The 18,879-nt window shown below is 25.2% G+C and overlaps 2 protein-coding genes across 3 annotated transcripts; one reads left to right on the top strand and one right to left on the bottom strand.

The window, feature by feature from the left end:
- The first annotated feature begins 556 nt into the window (after positions 1-556).
- Positions 557-6,940, top strand: LOC126898200 (uncharacterized). Its single transcript, XM_050672145.1, has 5 exons — positions 557-817; positions 4,897-5,141; positions 5,211-5,502; positions 5,604-5,747; positions 5,812-6,940. The coding sequence occupies exons 1-5, from the start codon at positions 748-750 to the stop codon at positions 6,120-6,122; spliced, it is 1,062 nt and encodes a 353-aa protein (XP_050528102.1). The 5' UTR covers positions 557-747; the 3' UTR covers positions 6,123-6,940.
- An 842-nt stretch (positions 6,941-7,782) lies between these two features.
- Positions 7,783-14,642, bottom strand: LOC126898188 (putative uncharacterized protein DDB_G0282133). 2 transcript variants are annotated; one of them, XM_050672137.1, is made up of 10 exons: positions 14,412-14,642; positions 14,218-14,328; positions 14,025-14,117; positions 13,814-13,937; positions 11,481-13,733; positions 9,454-11,276; positions 8,806-8,887; positions 8,570-8,722; positions 8,348-8,503; positions 7,783-8,294 (listed from the first exon to the last, which is right to left on the bottom strand). In XM_050672137.1, the coding sequence occupies exons 1-10, from the start codon at positions 14,484-14,486 to the stop codon at positions 8,107-8,109; spliced, it is 5,058 nt and encodes a 1,685-aa protein (XP_050528094.1). In that variant the 5' UTR covers positions 14,487-14,642; the 3' UTR covers positions 7,783-8,106. The 2 variants fall into 2 exon arrangements, with proteins under 2 accessions (XP_050528094.1, XP_050528088.1); XM_050672131.1 differs by having other exon boundaries at positions 9,454-13,733.
- Between the last annotated feature and the right edge of the window lie 4,237 nt (positions 14,643-18,879).

Here is an 18,879-nt window from a genome sequence, read left to right as displayed (position 1 = left end):
TATAAAATCCTCTGTATGAAATGTTACGAAATTTCTATTCACTATTGTTTATATTTTTAATATATACGTTAGATTGACATAAAAGTAGTAATATTTTTTTAAATGTGCCATTAGTGCAAGTTAATGATAGCATTTGGGGAGGCTAAACTGATTTTTTCCCCAACCTACATTTTGTTATTTTTGTATAAAAAAAATCGCACTTTATTTTGAGTGTATTTTTATTGAATATTTATCAATTATATCAAAAATAATTATTTATAATACACATTTTTGAAAGATATTCAATTTATTCTCTATTGCTATTAAAGTATGTGTAGTAGTGAATAACTGTATTCATATAATGGCGGTGGTAATTTCAATTGATTTAATACGAATTTGCAGTGTAGCCATTATTACTGCTTTACAACAGAACAATATATATTTTTTATATTGACAATGGATTTAGTTAACACTGGTAGAGCAAAAAGTGAAGTGATTAGATAATCACTTTGCAGATGAGTTAATATCATAATATTGTATCATATTTCATGTCCTGTATAAATTATTGTTTATATTTTGACAATCGGTGACGTTCTTAACATTAAGTATTAAGAATATTGTATAACTATTTTTTTAGTTGGTTTAATAAGTTCAATAATTTTTTTATTTTAATTAAAACTCTATTTTAATTAACAGTTATGCAATGACGTTTATCATACATTAAAAATTAATTTTAAAAATTACTGCTAAATTCAACTGATATTTACAATGCGTTTAATTCTCATAAATTTGTTAATGATTTTGTTGTATTTCAACCATTCCACGGCTTATATTTACAGTAAGTAGTACTTTTTCTTCAACGTATAGTAGTGACATTTTTATGATCAAAAGTTCCTTACAAAGTATTCCTATTCCTTCCATATGTCACGCCCTTATTCACTACATCTAAGATAGGACTGCAGTATTGTTAACTTTTCAACTTTTACTGTATCAATAGTCATAATTGACATATAATAATTATATTATAATTAATAGTATAATTATTATACTATTAATTACTATGATGTAGTCATCTAGACTAAACTTAATGATATTTTATGAAAGATGTACTAAATTCTACCAATTAATTCTTTTAAATACCTTTGGCAAAGTATTTTTTTTAAAAACAGGTTATTTAAATTAAATTTTCAAGAAATAATTTTTTATATTTGAAAAAAAATTTTTTTTAGATACTATTTTTAGTTGACATTGATTATAAGTTATTTGTATGAAGCTTCATTATACACCTATAATTGAGACCTTTTTGTTTAAATGTCTTTCATTTACTTGACTTGTAAAAATAACTTGTTATTAGTAGATTATTACCAATCCTATGTTAGTCACTGTCTCAAGTAAATTGGTATTAGTCATCTTAATGACTCAGTTATCTTGATTAGTGTTTATATGTCTCCTATTGATTGATTAAAAGAAATATAATTATTCTTAAAGTATTAACCTAAAACAGTTATTATTTTTAAAGATGGTTTGCTTGGTACAACAATTAACATTTAAATTACCAATATGTCTAAAAATGTATACTTAACACATTAGGTACATAAACTGTACCTGAAAACATTTTATGATGTTTTTAATTTTTCAGTTTTTTTACTACTGCAAAAAAAACATTATACAAATTATCATTAAGAATTTGTGTTACAAATATTAATGTTTTTTACATCAACTGGTAAAGAAACCCAGCTTTCATTGGTATAATTTTGATAAACTTTCTTAGATCTTCATAATTTGTTGATTCTTTTTAGTAATAAAACATAAATACAGTGGACCCCCGGTAATCCAACAAACGTTTTGTAGGTCAGTGTCGAACTATCGAATTTTTCGGATTATAGAGTATTCCCTAAGACCTCCTATAGTCCGGAACTTTTAACAAAAGAGTACCTTGTAATCCGATAAATCACAAATTCAAAGATAAGATTTAGTCTTGACAGACCCTGGTGTGAAGTACAAATCATGCTTCATTATGTATGTCGACTTAAGTAAATTAAACAACTCAATAGAAAGCTTATGTTTTATTATAAAATTAACGTCATTAATGCTAGAGAACTTACAAAAAACAATAACTTTACATTAAGGAATACAATTACAATGTAATTGTGTTTAAACAAATGTACATACTAAAATAGTCAAAAATTATGAATAAAAATCATGATATAAATTTAGGAAGCATGAAAATATTTATCAATTTTTTTTTACTTAACATTAATGAAACGCAAGAACAATGCTCTGTCCCTCAGTCTTTTTAAAAGTAAAAGTTCGTTGTAGGATACACCATTCTCCTCAGCCCATTGCAAACCCAGTTTAAAGGCGTTAGCTGCATCTTGTGCTATCACTTGTGGAGTAGTTGCAATTACGTCGTCGTCATCTTCCTGATTTATGGTTGTATTACTAGATATCTCTTTTATAATCTCATCATCAGACATTTCATAAAAAATATTATCCTCCTTATCCATTCCATGGTACCAGATTTCCAAATCTTGCTATCTTATCTGTGTTTCAGCAGCAACTTTCTCTATTACTTCCAAAGTTACACTGATTTGTGGATCATTGCTAGGACTGGTGACTATATCCGGCCATAACTTTTTCCAAGACGATGTAATAGTTGACGAAGGTAATGCATTCCACGATTGACAAAGAGCAAAAATCAAGTCTTTCATATTGAATTCTTTTAAAGCTTTTTCTATTGGCTGATCTTTTGATACAGTTCTCAGAAGTAGATTTTTCTTATAATCTTGCTTGACAACCTGAATGATATGCTGATCCATTGGTTGAATCAGTGCAGTGCAGTTTGGTGGAAGAAACATCGCAGTGATGCATTTATCTTCAGTTGTCAGTTCTTCTTCAGACGGATGACTGGGAGCGTTATCAATAAGCAATAACGCTTTTTGAGGAAAATTATGATTTTTCAACCATTTATTAACTTCTGGTACAAAGCATTCATCAAACCACTTCTTGAATAGGTCTTTTGTCATCCACACACTTTTATGACCATAATAATGTACAGGCAAATCAATGTTTTTGAATGCACGTGGTTTATTCAATTTTCCAACGACCACCATTTTTAGCACGTGTGTACCCGCAGCATTTGCACATGGTAGCATGGTTACACGCTCTTTATTTACTTTTCGCTCAGGTACGGATTTTTTGTTATAGGAAACGAAAGTTTTGTTTAGTATCACACGCCAAAAAAGTCCTGATTTGTCTGCATTGTACACATTTGATGGGTTTCTTTGATGAAGAAATCTTTCACCTTTTGCAAAAATCTTAATTTAAATGGCTCTATGCAGGTAGCATCATTAGAAAGTTTCTCTCCTGTTATAATCATTAACCATGACGACTTTTGAAACGTTCTAACCATTTCTTGCTAGCCATAAAATCATCTTTTTTTATAATTTCCTTATAAAAAAACTTAGCTTTCATGGCCAACATGGGTCCCGAAATTGGTGCATGCCTATTTCTTTCCTGAAGAAACCACATGTACAAAGTTTCTTCCACTTCTAGATATTCAGCTTTCTTGAGTGTCTGTCTCTTGTCTGGCCCACAGTCAGTAGTTGATACGAAGTTTTTAATCTTCTCATGATTTTTTTTAATATCATAAATTGTAGATCGGCCTATGCTGTATTCACTTGTTAAACTACTAAAAGATTCATTACGATTTAAACGGTCTAAAATATCACATTTTTTTTTAATTGTCAGTGTTTTGTGCTTTCACTTCTGGGCTTGTGACGACATAATTTACTAGGTATGTATACGTAATACATAATGAATAAACAGTAAACAAAGAATCTATACTTTGAGCACAATAGTGATGGCACAATTGTAACCTGTTTAATCATGCATTATCTACATTAGCGAAGATTGTAAAAAAAAAAAAAATAGACATGTCAGTTTACAAAGGGTGCCGGATTACCGGGGGTCTACTGTATCTATAAATGTATGTCCTGGCTAAACACTTAGTGAATTGAAAGTCTTTTGAATCAAGTTCAGTCTGAACTTGGTCCTAAGGTTATGTTAAAATCATTTCTTTATTAGGCCCTACTCAAATTAAAAACTTCAAAAATGTTCTGGTTCTTACACAATTTTAATGCAGTGACAATAAAATTTCAAACTTTACCAATAATCTTTCTTTGATCACAGGACATCATTATTTCCTCATAAAATTTGTGTTTTAAAAAATCAAAGAATGCTTAATCATTTTTCCAAATTAACCTTGGTTTTATACACAATGAATAGTAAATATATCTAATTAAAATTAAATATTTAAATAATTTTTTTTATAAGTAAACTTATTGAAAACTAGAATAGACAATCTTTTATTTATAAAAATAAGTTGTATAAATGATGTAAATTAACTAAAAATGAATGTTTTAATAAAGTTTTTATCATTAATATAATGTATAATCTACATACAATTAATATAATAAAAATAAAATTATTAATAATAATATTTAACTATTAATAATTTTATTGTTAATATGTTATTAATAAAATATATGGTGAATCCAGCACTCAGTAAATTAAAAACCCTATATCTGATCCTTCTCTAAATATAGACAATGTACAGTCCTGTTCAACCTAGCCCTCTATGAGTTATAATACAAGGTCTACCTTGTCTATAAATTTCTTTTAAAAATATTTTTCTGAAATTTTAAATTTTTTTTTCAAGAAAATGTTTTTTATGACAACATAATAAATAAAGAAATAATATTTAAATCACATTGTATATTAATAGTTAATAATTAATAATTTTTGAATAATAGCACTAATTGTAGCCAATACATAATATTAAAACAAACATATACTCGACAGATGGACATACATTTATTTTTATATATAAGATAATAATCAAAATTTATTCTTTAGAAGTGTTGGAAAATGATAGTGTTTGTTCAATTAGTTTTATTTCAAATAATTTGAATTTAATTGGCCGTGAAGATCAATCTGCTATGGTCATTAAAGAGAGTAGATATTTTCATCATTGGAGTGGACAACGTGAATTCAAATGTCGTTTTACTGTAACTTCTACTTTAGGCCTTGGTATATTTGCTGTCATACAGCGCTTATCTTTTAGACGAAATTCCAAAGGGCAATGTATTGACTACATTCAAGTATAAAATATAAATTAAATTATTTTAACTTCTAATAAAAAGTGGATTAAAAAAATATTCATTACTTAGTTTCGACATGCTGAGAAAACTATTAGTTTTGCTGATATTTTTAATGTCAAAATTAAATCATCTGAAAAATGGGGTGATAAGATCTGTGGTAAGATAGATGCATTAGAAGTTGGCATTGATGCTGAAGAATTCAACAGTAATAGTAGTGAAGAAATAAATGAAGATAAACAAGTTATGAATTCATTTATTGACAACAGAGGATTACTTGAAGTTGTAATACATATTGGCAATAAATCTTTAGAGGAAGGTGAAGAATTGAACTTTGAAATAGTTTTTACAGCATATCAGCAAGGCAAGTAGGAATAGTTAGACATGGAATAGATATAAATTATACAATAATTCTTTCAAAATGATGTGTAGAATTTTTTTATGAATTATAATTATTATTTGTAGATTGTAGATTTGAGTCAAACATTTGGAAAAGTTGTGGATCAAAAACATGCATTTATAAAGACTTTTTTAATGATGGTAAACTCAATTGTCCTTATAAAAGCTGCAAAGATGAAGGTGGATGTCGTTCAGTATTTACATTGAACGGTAATATAAAGTTAATTAAATATTAATTAATTATATTAAATAATAGTTATATTTTGTATTTTAGGAAATAGTGATCGTTTTGATTCAACATTTGGAACAAAAATTTTAGCTGGAACAGTTGCTGGCTTGTTTACCATGTTTGTAGCTTTTATTGCATTCTTATGGCTATTCAGGCATTGTGGTACAGTTTTTTGTTGTTTAAGTCCTCCTAATCCTCATCCTCATTCTTCAGAAATGCAACCTGTACCCAATATTGATAATATTGGTATTATGGCCTCTGCCCCACCTGATTCAGTAGTTGCTAGTGGAGCTGAAATTAGAGCACCGGATAAAGATCTCCCACCCTCATATGAATCATTGTTTCCTGATAAATAAGAACTGATAAATTTTAACTTATTAATATTTATTAACTAGGTTTTTTATAGATTTTTTTTTATAACTGTTATTGATTGAAATGCTTTTGACTTTAAATCACGAACAAATTATATTTATACAAACCAGTGATAATTTAAATACTATAGTAATTAGTCTTTATAAAATATATGGTACTGATTATAGTTGTTAGGGTAACACTCTTACTATAATAGGTTATATTTATTCACCAATAATTTTTTATTAATTTTATAGAGAACAATTTTGAAACAAAATTATTTAAAAATAATCCTTGCTGTATAAAATTATATCACAATGAATATAAAATATTTATTAAAATTTTAATTCAAATAATAGATAAATAACTTAAAATTAAAACTTTTTCCTTCTTTTTTATTTGACTTTAATAATTGTATATATTTATATATTATATTCATAGTTAATGTGTATATAATTTTTCTAACATGATAAATCATTTTTAGTAAGTTTAAATTTTAAACCAGTTATATCATGAAATTTTGTAAATAGTGTAAGATATAATATTTTCAGGCTTGTAATTAAAAAAAAAAACAGATTTTTTTATACTTAGTATTTTTATTTTGTGTAAGTATGGTCTATATAATTTGCGCAATAGTTCCAGATTAATAGGTATAAAAATTTCAATCCCTCTTTTTACATGTGAAACTAATAATTTAATAAACATAATATTTTATTATTAAATTTTAATTTTTATCTGCCTACTCATTAAAGATAAATAATTAAATAAAGATAAAACACTGAAAATATAAGTGTTATGATTAAATATATTTTACTTATATATATTATGTATAACTTTTTTTTTTTTTTTTTTGACAACTTCCATCTCTTAATTATAAATTTTTAAAACATAATTTTAACTATAATTATGTACATGTTTATAAATTATTCATTTTTTTTAATACAATATTAATATTTTTTTGTTAGAATTTTTATTTTAAAAATTATCTTTCATTGTAAAATTAATATAGTGAAAATTAATTCATTTTGCACAAAGAAACAAAATTTTGAAACTTCATCATTATTGTAAAATAAATAAGTATATTAATTTTTAATTTTTTTAATAATGTTCCAATTTTCAGTAAGTTACATAATTTTTTTAAATCATAAAGATTCATAATCGTTTATTCCAACACAACATTCCTTTTATGTGAAATCATTTTATTTACTTAATACTTAGTGACTTGTCTTATTATAATTTTAACTTAAAATTCTTTAAAATATATTTGAAAAGATCAAATAAGTCTATTTTATTAAATTTTAGTATGAACAATTTATTCCTATGGTGTTTATAAGATGATTTTCTTGGAAATTGTTAATTGAAATGCTCACTTAATTTATTTTTCTTGATATCTTTTTTTTTTAATTTTTTTATGTATTGTCTAATTGTAGTAAACATAACCCATGTTCATTGCCAGAATAAATTTAGCCTTAGTATCAAATACTATACTTGTTTTTTGTATAAATATAATTAGAGATTATGTAATATTTTTAATGCATTAAAAATATTTCTATTTACATAGGTATGGAATCACTTCATAACTAAAATTGTGATATTGAAATAAAATAACATATTTAATATAAATTATAAATTGATTATATAAAACTTATGTTGTTAATACAAGTATTTTGTTTTATTCTCCTTAACTTTAAAAGCTTCATGAAGATATTTTAAAATTATATTAGTATAAATATAATGTACACAATAATTTAGAAAATCAATTATATTTTGATTTACAATAAACATGTCATTTATTTATAATGAAATTATGAGAATAATTTATTGTTATATTTTTTAGTGTTTGCTCTCAGGTACATTTAAAATAAAATAGGTAACTAGGTTTGTCACTAATAAATTATCTTAACATTACTATTCAGAATAATGTGATGATTGTTAAATTAGATTTGAGTTAATAACTAACAAATACATAAAAATGTCTTAATTTAAGAATTAAAAATTAAGTTTTTGTCTGATTATAGATGTCACTAATGTATCACCATCTATTATTGAAGCTTTGTTATAGTCCCATACAGATTTCCAATGCTGGCGATCATTATCACAAGTTACTATTAGTGCTTTATCAGTGATTGTCTTTGGCCAATTAAGGACAAAATTGCCCCCAGCACATGAAATGATAGCTAATAAAAAGAGATTTCAATATTGAAAAAAAATATATATATATATCAATTACTTTTCATATCTCTAGGTCCTGGTTTTACTGAAGGTGTAACTAAAACAGTGTATCCTGTTAAAAGACCACAATTCCTCGCTTTTGTTAAAGATTCTTTTAATTGGAAATTATATTTTCTTTCAGCATCGTTATCCACAACAATAAATTCATCCACATCTGTAAAAATATAATTATTTTCATTAAAAAACTACGACATAATTTTTGTTATACCTTGTGAAATACCTTGAAACATTTTAACTGTATATGAATGTTTAAGCCAATTGGCAGTAACAACTGGCACCCCTCGTGCAATAGCTGATAGTATTTTCATGGTACAACGTATTTTGTCTGTCACTAGTATTGAGCACTGAGTTATGTCATCAGTAACACAACCCCCTAAATAATAGTAAAAAGTTTGAATTTTTGAATATAAAATATAACAAGTAAGATTATAATAGTATCATATTAATATTTCTCACCAGTTTTTTCAACAAAATATTTCATAGATTGAAGATTTCTCAGAAAACTAAACATCACAATGACATCTTTTGATTTCTTAATCTAAATTCCAAATAATGAAAATTAAATCTTTTTTTTTTTTTTTGTCTCAAACAGTCTTTACTAACAGAAAATTTATATTAAGCCAGATGGCATTAGTCAGAAATAATAACACTTGTAATTTAAGTATAGTAAATGGAACATATTTCAACATTGCATTCATGAAAGAATATAAATTTATTTATATATTGACAAACTGATTTAGTGATAAACAAAGAAAAATTTAGCCCATGCTTTTTATATGATTAATGAGTTATAAATAATTTTATTAAAAATTTCAAACATAGCTAATTTAGTTTATTTTTTAAATAAAGCTATTAAAAAAAAAAAGTTATTTTGTTTCCTAATTATCAGATAAAAAATTACATTTTGTTATTCTGATAAAAATTACACCTAAGTTAAAAAAAAAAAAAAAAAAAAAGGACTATGTTGGCTTCAATTCCTAACATTCATACCTTAACAAACTGAATATAATGTTCAAGAATCTTTATACTAATTATTTGATTAAATCGACAAGAGCCTTTTTTTATTATCTAAAAGCCTGATCTATATGTCAATTAGTTACTTACTAAAACACTTGTTTCACTTTTTCTTCTATCATCGCATATCCTTTTATTATTTTCTTCAACAGAAATGTTTAACTTTCTTTTTCTACTAACATCTTCATAATTTTCTTTCTTAGTAACAGCTCTTGTCTGATACCTTTCTTTTTTGTTTATAGTGTCATTGTTATTAATTTTACTATTAATTAACATTTTGCAATTATTTTTGTTTTCTACAGATAAGTTTTTCTTTTTATTCCAAAATGATTGCCATTTGACAGCGTCACTAGAAGTAGATGGTTTACAAGGAGGTAAATCTAAATGAGTATTAGCATTCTGAGCAGAATTTAATATATCATAGTTTGAGTTTAGCAAATTTAAAGGACTATAAATTGTTTCATCCATTTGTTTCAAGTAAAGTGTATTTTTTAAAGGAAATTTTCTATTTGATTTGTTTAAACAATTTTCATTATCAAAAATTGGCTCTTGTTTTATACTAATATTGTTTATTGAATAACTACTACTATTCCTCCCAACAAGTATTCTTTTAGACCGTCTAGGAGAATGCAATTTTTCATTTTTTAAATTGGCATCACTATTAATGACATCTCGAGTTATTTCATGAACATTTGATCTATTAAAATTATTTGTATTATGTAAATCACTTCTTATACGAATTGAAGGTTTGACATTTACTTTAGACATTTCTGTTTCCTTATTTTTCATTAAAACTTTTTGATAATCTTCATTATAAGAATTCATATTTTTATTGTGAGATGAATTATCATTACTATTTTTTATATTAGGGGAAAATTTATTAGAATTAAGGTCTTCATTATTCATGTGAAAATATTGAGTTTCACCGCTGTTCATATTTCTTGAGTTTAAAACTACTTTACTATTTTCATTAGCAATAATTTTTTGTGTGTGACAATCAAAAAAGGATTCAATTTTTTTATTTACAAACGTATAAGTATCTAGTTTAGAAATACTGGTTTTTTTATCTTTAGTTTTTTTAATATTAATTAAATCACTTTTTACAATTGCAAGATCTTTATTGGTTAATAAATCATGAGAGAGTTTCTGCGTGGAACAATTATAAAATTCTTCTTTGTCTCTCATTGGAAAATCAGAAATATTACTGGTTAACTTTACAGTGATATCTAAATTAGATGAACAAAAATTGTTTGTTTCTCCTCCATTAATAATATCTATAGTATTATTAGAAACAACTGTACCTACTTTATAAGGTTTAATTAAGCATGGTATAACTTGTGCTTCTTCTTCATTAATATCTGTTAGCGCTTTTTTGGTTGAGTTTTGAGAAACTGATGTAGGAATTTTTTGTGTTGGACAATTAAAGAAATCATCATCTTGTTCGTTGAAAAGTTGTGTTTCTATTTCATTACTATTATCAATAGTATTATTAGAAACAACTGTACCTACTTTATTAGATTTAATTAAATGTGTAATTACTTCTGTTTCGTTTTCATTTATATTTTTGGTAGAATTGTGAGAAACTGATGTAGGAATTTTTTGTGTTGGACAATTAAAGAAATCATCATCTTGTTCATTGAAAAGTTGTGTTTCTATTTCATTACTAATATCAATAGTATTATTAGAAACAACTTGAACTTCTTTATGAGGTTCAATTAAGCCAGGTATAACTTGTGTTTCTTCTTCATTTATATCCGTTACTGATTTTTTGGTTGAGTTTTTAGAAAATGATGTAGAAATTTTTTGTGTTGGACAATTAAAGAAATCATCATCTTGTTCATTGAAAAGTTGTGTTTCTATTTCATTACTAATATCAATAGTATTATTAGAAACAACTTGAACTTCTTTATGAGGTTCAATTAAGCCAGGTATAACTTGTGTTTCTTCTTCATTTATATCCGTTACTGATTTTTTGGTTGAGTTTTTAGAAAATGATGTAGAAATTTTTTGTGTTGGACAATTAAAGAAATCATCATCTTGTTCGTTGAAAAGTTGTGTTTCTATTTCAATACTATTATCAATAGTATTATTAGAAACAACTTGAACTTCTTTATGAGGTTTAATTATGCCTGATATAACTTGTGTTTCTTCTTCATTTATATCCGTTACTGATTTTTTGGTTGAGTTTTTAGAAAATGATGTAGAAATTTTTTGTGTTGGACAATTAAAGAAATCATCATTATTTATTTTATTTGAATTAATTCCAGTTATATTATGAATTTCATCATTATTACTAAAAGTCACAACATTCTTTTTTATCGTTTTTCTTTGTATACATTCAAAAATTTCAGTTTCTTCTTCATAAATATTGTTCAATAGAATGTTCTCTTGATTAAGATACTTAGGATGTGAAGATATTTTCTGAGTAGGACAATTGAAAAAATCTTCACTTAAATCTATTTCAACAACTTTTGACTTATTAACAATTTCCTCAATACTATTGTTTTGATTCATATTTAAATTATTTATGGGCAATTCCTGCTTCATTAATTTGTTTTCTTTATTAAAAGTATTATTACCTCTTGAAGGTTTAATAATTTGTTGAGTTAAACAATTGAAAATATCATCATCATCTGCTTCAAAAGTATTTATAAAATTTTTAGTTGAACTTTGTTTTTGATTATCTGTTTGACTTGCAAATAAATTATTAGAAGAGTTTTTAACATTTAAATTAATTTTTGTAGTTGTATTTTGATACAACATATCAGGTTTGACATGATTATTATCCAACTTGTTTAAACATTTATTATTATCAGACACTACATTTAATTTTTGTGTAGGACAATCAAAATAATTGTCTTGTATGTTTTCATTGTCACCAATTTCATTATTTTTTATTTCTTTATATTCAATTTTATTATTTAATTTTTGTGTTGGACAATCAAAGAAATCATTATTTAATTCAGATAATAATTGAGTATCCACCTCATTTAACATATTACTTTCATTTTTTTGTAAATTATCAGATTTATTTAAAATATTTACATAACATTTAGAAATTGATTTCATAGGTGCTTGAGGAGTTTTAAAAAAAACAACCTTTTGAGTAGAATGATCTGAATAATTATTGTTTTGTGGTAATTGTTTTTCAGCTACATTAAAATTATTTTTATCAATGGCTAAACAGTTATTTTTTGCATGTGTAATATTCAAATTTGTATTTGTTGTTTGAGATAAGACAACTTTTTTTTTAGAACAATCAAAAAAATCATTTTTTGAGGAAGATATCTGGGTTTCCAATTCATTTAGACTAACTAAACTTGGTTTTTTAAATAAACTGTTCTCTTTTTTTTTAGTTTGTAGTATATTTGATAGTGTTAAGTTTGAATCTTTAGCATTTTTATATTCTGTATCACTAAAATGTTTTATGTTTTGTAAGTTTACAGTTTTATTAGTTTCAACAGTATTAAAATCTAGATCGATGAAAATCTGAGTGTCTTCACCCAGTGACTCTAAATTATTAATTGAATCCTTTGTCTGGTTATCATTTTCATTATACTCTTCAGTAACATTATTACTTGATACTTTTAATAGCTCAATTTTTTGAGTAGGACAGTCAAAGAAATCGTCATCTAACTCAGAAACTTTTATGTCTTGTTGACTAATTATATTTGAGTTTTTTAGTTGTTCATTACCTTCTGATTTCTGAATAACCAATTCTTTTGATATTTCTAGATTTTCTAGTTTATTTTCCTTTACTCCTGCATAATTTACTACATTTAATGGTTGATGTCTAAAATTTTTATCAATTTCAAAAAGCTGTGTTTCTTCATTATAAATATTTACTTGATTATTAGATACATTAATTTGGTCAAGTCCTAATTGAGTACTAATATTATAATTGACAAATAGTCCCAAATCCATAGTAGGACTTGGTGTTTCTTCTCGTAATGTTTCTGTATTTGATTTCAATGAATCATCATTTACATCATTATTCAAAATATTTTTTTCATCTACAAATGAATTATCTTTATTCATCAAACAAATACTATATGAATCAGAAAGTGGACCCTTCAAATCCATAACTGGACTAGGGGTGTCTTCTTTATCAAAACAACTTTGAAATGTTGAGCATAAATTATTATTTTTGTTAGATTCTGTTTGACCAAAAGCATCACTAGAACTTGATTTATTGATAATAGTACTTGATAATGAATTTTGAAGAGAATGTTCTTTGATAATTTCAGTACTATATGAAACATTTGATGAATTTTTAGATGTAATACATTTTAATTTCATTAAATTATTTTGCTCAATAGTAACAATACTATTTACATCATCTTCCTTAATTTCAACTTTCTCTTTGGGACCTAGAATATTATTATCAAAAATAATTTATAATCTTATAGGCTTTTAACATAAACTGTATATAATAATAAATTCAACATACACTTATTTTTTTCATTGTTAATATGAATATGCTCACTATTAATATAATAATGGGCTTGAACATCTCCAAAAGTTATTAAAGAATCCTCATCCAGAAAATATGCAACATTTTTTTTCAAATTTTTCTGGAAAAAAAAATAAATTAACTACAAATAAATATTTAAAAAAGTTGCAATTAAAGACATTTATATTAAATTAAAAAAAAATCATACTTGATTAAGTTTGGTCTTGTTCAAGCTACCTTTATCTAATAATACTACTCCATCAGAATCACATTGAATGACAGCATGATACATTGATACAGACTAAATATTAATTATAAATTTATTAGTTATATAAAAACATTATTTCAACCTACTGTTGAAATTTTTAAAGAATATTAGGACTTTAATATAATATTATTACTGGGTGTTCAATATATATGCTATTTGAGGGATATCTTCCAATAGTATTATCACCTTCTTGCAAAATATACTTCTCGTTTTCTTTGTTGTTATTGAGAATAATACAACCAAACTAAAATATTTTAAAACCATTCATAAATAACTTTAATTTATTTTCTTATTATGACTATAATTTTCAAATATTATTGTACAAACATTTGTTACAGAATAATTGTCATTAGTTGTTTCTTCGATACTAATAGCCTGTGTGCAAATCCATTCGGAATCCATATTTCTATATAAACTATGTAGAAATTATAAAAATAAAAATGTTTAATTAAAATAACATTCTACAATAAAATTAATTAAATAAATCACAACATTCGATTAAGTAAAGAACCCACATTCTTAAAATGTAATATTCAAATGTTATTGTTTTTTAAAAACAAACCATTTGTGCGTTAACGTATAAAGAAACATGATAACAAATACCACATACCACGTATGAAACGTAAACCTTCTTCTGATATACCTTTACCACATTTATGTGCAAGTTTAATTTAGTAATAAGTCTATTTTACTACATTGATATGCAGTTTTTTATTTAAAATTTTAATTAATAAAAATGTAACTGCCGTTTAATTTTTGAAGCTAAATAATTGTTTTACACATTAAATCAAATAAGCTATTACAGTTAATAACAGTGTTGTATCTTTATAATAAACATTGAAAAAAATTCTTAAAAAACATTCTTGAATAATATTTTTTCTAATTCTCTATTTCTAAAATATATAATTAATATCAATAAATTCGAGAAAGTGATGTGGTCAGTGGTTTTATTTTTACGTGAAGTTTTGTGACTTTTCACGTTATAACTGAAAGTATTTACCTTTTATTATGTACGTATTAATTTTACAGGCCAAATTAAGTATAAATGAATAAATAATACATAATACTTAATTATAAAACACGAATTTAATTTTACATTGTATTTAACATTAATAATAAAAGTACTTTTACCATATTAAACAACTTAGCAAAAATTAGTGGATAGAAATGAAAATAATATTAATTTTCATTTTAAATATAATTACTTTTGAATCAAATTTAAACTCTCATTTAATTAATTAATTATCTATCTATTCTCATAAATCTCAGCCAAATGTTGGAATTTATTTAATTAACTATAGTACCTCTATGATATTTCTGTTATTATAACAAATGTTTTACACTTTACTTCCTACTATTAACTATTTATTATATCTATACCTGTTAAACATTCGATTTACGTGTGAAATAAAAAAAAAATTTTTAATGTACTATACATTTTTCTAAAATCAAAAAAATATAACAACAACAAATAATAGTTTAAGTTTTTACAAAAAATATTTTCTGCAATATATTTTAGTAAGATTATTTGGAACCCACCGTAGGGGTAACTCAGAGGTGGCGTTGCCTCAAAAATTGTAGAAAATCATATTATAGCTATACAACGTATTAATTGAATTTATTGTTTAGAAATATGTTTTAAAGTTTGAAAAAACAATTTTTTATGTTTATTTATTTAAAAAATGTAATGATACTATATTTTCAGTCGGTTGTTCAATATCTCACAATTAATATTGCTCTTTTACGTGGCGTGTCCTTGACCTCCACTCTCAAAGAAAGTAATTGTTTTAGTATACCTATTCAATGAATTATACTTATGTTTACTTCTTTTATATGAAACAGAATTGTAAATTAACATCGTTTAATTATTTTAACTATTATTTAGCGTATGAAGTATAATAAATTAAACATCACCTACATTGCCAGTTTCATTGCTCCATGAGAATATAATCACTATAATGCTGATGTTTGTCTTATTGTTTTTTAGAATAATAACAATGTAATTTTAAAACAATGATGACGTGGTTACATACTAAAGATGTAGTGATTTGTATCTATTAAATGATGTTTTAAATATTTTCCAAACTCTGAAAATAATTTTTCCGTAAATATATTTTATATATTACTTAATATTAGCCGTTTTCTGAATAAAAAAAAAGAATTAATTTAATATTATTTTTATAATTATTATATTACAAGTTAATAACAATGAATCCACATGTGCGAAACTAAAGCAAAAATGCTGAAGGTGCTAAAATTATGTTTGTTCAAAAACCATTGGAACCTTTAACAAAGCCGCTTCAAATTATGATAAAAAAAAGTTAATTTTATATAATTTTATTAAATTATGACTGGGGTTGGTGCAGTATTTATGTAAATCCACTATAAACCCCTATACACTATATAGTTTTATCAAATTTTTTTTTATAAAAATTAATAAAGAATTTCATTTTATTACATCATTACTTTTAAATATATTAGAAAGTTATGGTAGTTATTAATAAATTTATAATATTTTTGACAATTGATAGAAAGATAGTCAAAAATTCAAATATTTTTTAGAAGCTTAATGCCTAAATAATTTAGAATTGTAGTGTTTTTTTACCTATGACCAAAATTGGGAAAATTCCAAATGAATGGAGGAATAGTATTGTGGTGCCGTCATTGTATGAAAATTTAGAAAAAGGTAATGGATAAGAGAATAAGAAATGAGACATCGGTATCTAAAAACCAGTTTGAATTTATGCCTGGTAAGTCAACAATGGAGCCAGTATTCTGTCTGAGGCAACTAATAAAAAATTTTAGGGGAGAAAAGAAAAAGCTGTGTATGGTACTCATTGATTTGGAGCAAGCATATGATAGAGTAACGAGAGAGATTTTAAAGTGGGCATTAATGAGAAAAGGAGTCCCGAAAAAATACATTAATATAATAGAAGATTTGTATGATGGTACTTGTAATTACTAGAGAAATACAAGGATAAGTGCCTTGGTATATGTTGTTTGCTGACAATATAGTGTCAATAAGAGAAAATAGGGAGGCAATTAATCAAAGGCTAGAGGTGTGGAGATCAGCTCTTGAAAAAAAGGGTTTAAGAATAAGTAGAAGTAAGTAAGAGTATATTGAGTACGAGTTTGACAAAGGAGAACACGAAGTAGGTGAAATGAGGAGATCAGTGACAATGGCAAGGATGTGATTGGAGAGGTGAAAAGTTTTAAGTATTTAGTGTGTACATTTATCTTGTGTAAAAGAGCGGTGGTATTGACGAGGATGTAAGACACAGGTTTAAGTGCGGGTGGTTGAAGTGGAGAGAAGCGTCTAGCGTCTTATGTGATTAAAGAATTCCAATGAGGCTGAAAGATAAATTCTACAAGACTGTAGTGAGGCCAGCTATTATGTATGGTTCATAGTATTGGGCGGTTGATAAGAAAGTAGAGCAGAGAATAAGTGTAGCAGAGATGAGAATGCTTAGATGGATGAGTGTAGTGACTAGAAAAGATAGGATAAGGAACGAGCATATAAGAGGGAGTATAGGTGTAGCATCTAGGTGTAGGATTAGATGAGAGAAAATAGACTTAGATGGTTTGGTCATGTTATGAGGAGAGAAGAATTGGAATCTTTAACAGTTATAGAAATGAATGTTGAAGGAAGAAGAGATAGAGGAAGATCAAAAAAGTGATGGTAGGATGCTATTGAATGCGATATGAAGACAGCTGATGTGAACGTAGATGATGTGGGAGATCGTGTTAAGTGGAAGTTTAGGATAAGGGTGTCTTAGTAGTAGTTGGGATTAAGGCGATGATGAAGAAGAAGAGTGTTGTTTTACATTCAATCAACGATATCGCTTTCAATACTACGTTTTTTATAAAACTATTAACTGATTATTATGTATAAGTTTAATTAATTAAGTTTCCTTAATAAATAATATATACAAAATATAATCATAACCAACAAAATTAATATTAGTTTTCGTTATCTGCAATATTTTAATTTTGATGATTAAGTTTTAAACTTATGCATATATTACAATTTTAGTATTAAAATTCATTTTTATCTTAATATAAATGCCACTATTTCTATTTTTCACTTTAAACATACATTTTAATTTTTTGCAAATAAAAAGTTTATATAAAATTCAAATACTATACCTTTAACATGTATTCAGTTATACTGGATATTAAATTTAATTGGTAAATATAAAAATTAATTGTTATAACTGATTAATAGGACTTGTATTTCAACTCATATTGAATATTTTTTAGAGTTATCTTAGATGAAAAAATATTTTAGCTTTGATGCGAATCTGTAAAAGAATTAGTTTTATATTTATGTTTTTTCTACCGTTGCTTTCTAAAATTGATTTTTTTGAAATCCAGATAGTAATATGGGTAGATCAATTAATATGTTTCAATCACAATTAAGAAGAAATTTCATTTTATAAAAAAATTGTGTATAATGTAATGTAATATTTTTGTTTCTAAGTTAATATATTAATGTATAATAAAATAAATTATGAATTAAATGCATTATTTTGATGTTTTTTTAAACTGGTTAAGTTAACTTAATTTCTAGTAGGATGGCAAAATTTGGAAAATTCCCATTGGTCGAATTTGAAGACGCGGTAGTGGTCATCTAGTACAAGCACTGACCAAACAACCGGTCATCCTGGGTTTTCACTTTCACACAGTGGTGGCGTTGGCTAAGGTGAAAGGTGCTTCGTATCGGGTTTACTATTATTACTACCGCTCTACTGCTTATTATAGTCTACTAATAGTATAGATACCACTACTTTTGTAA

The sequence above is a fragment of the Daktulosphaira vitifoliae genome, unplaced genomic scaffold (genome assembly GCF_025091365.1).
Source record: "Daktulosphaira vitifoliae isolate Bord-2020 unplaced genomic scaffold, ASM2509136v1 Scaffold_1, whole genome shotgun sequence".
NCBI classification, from domain to species: Eukaryota; Metazoa; Arthropoda; class Insecta; order Hemiptera; family Phylloxeridae; genus Daktulosphaira; species Daktulosphaira vitifoliae.
This window is presented reverse-complemented; position numbering and strand designations above follow the sequence as displayed.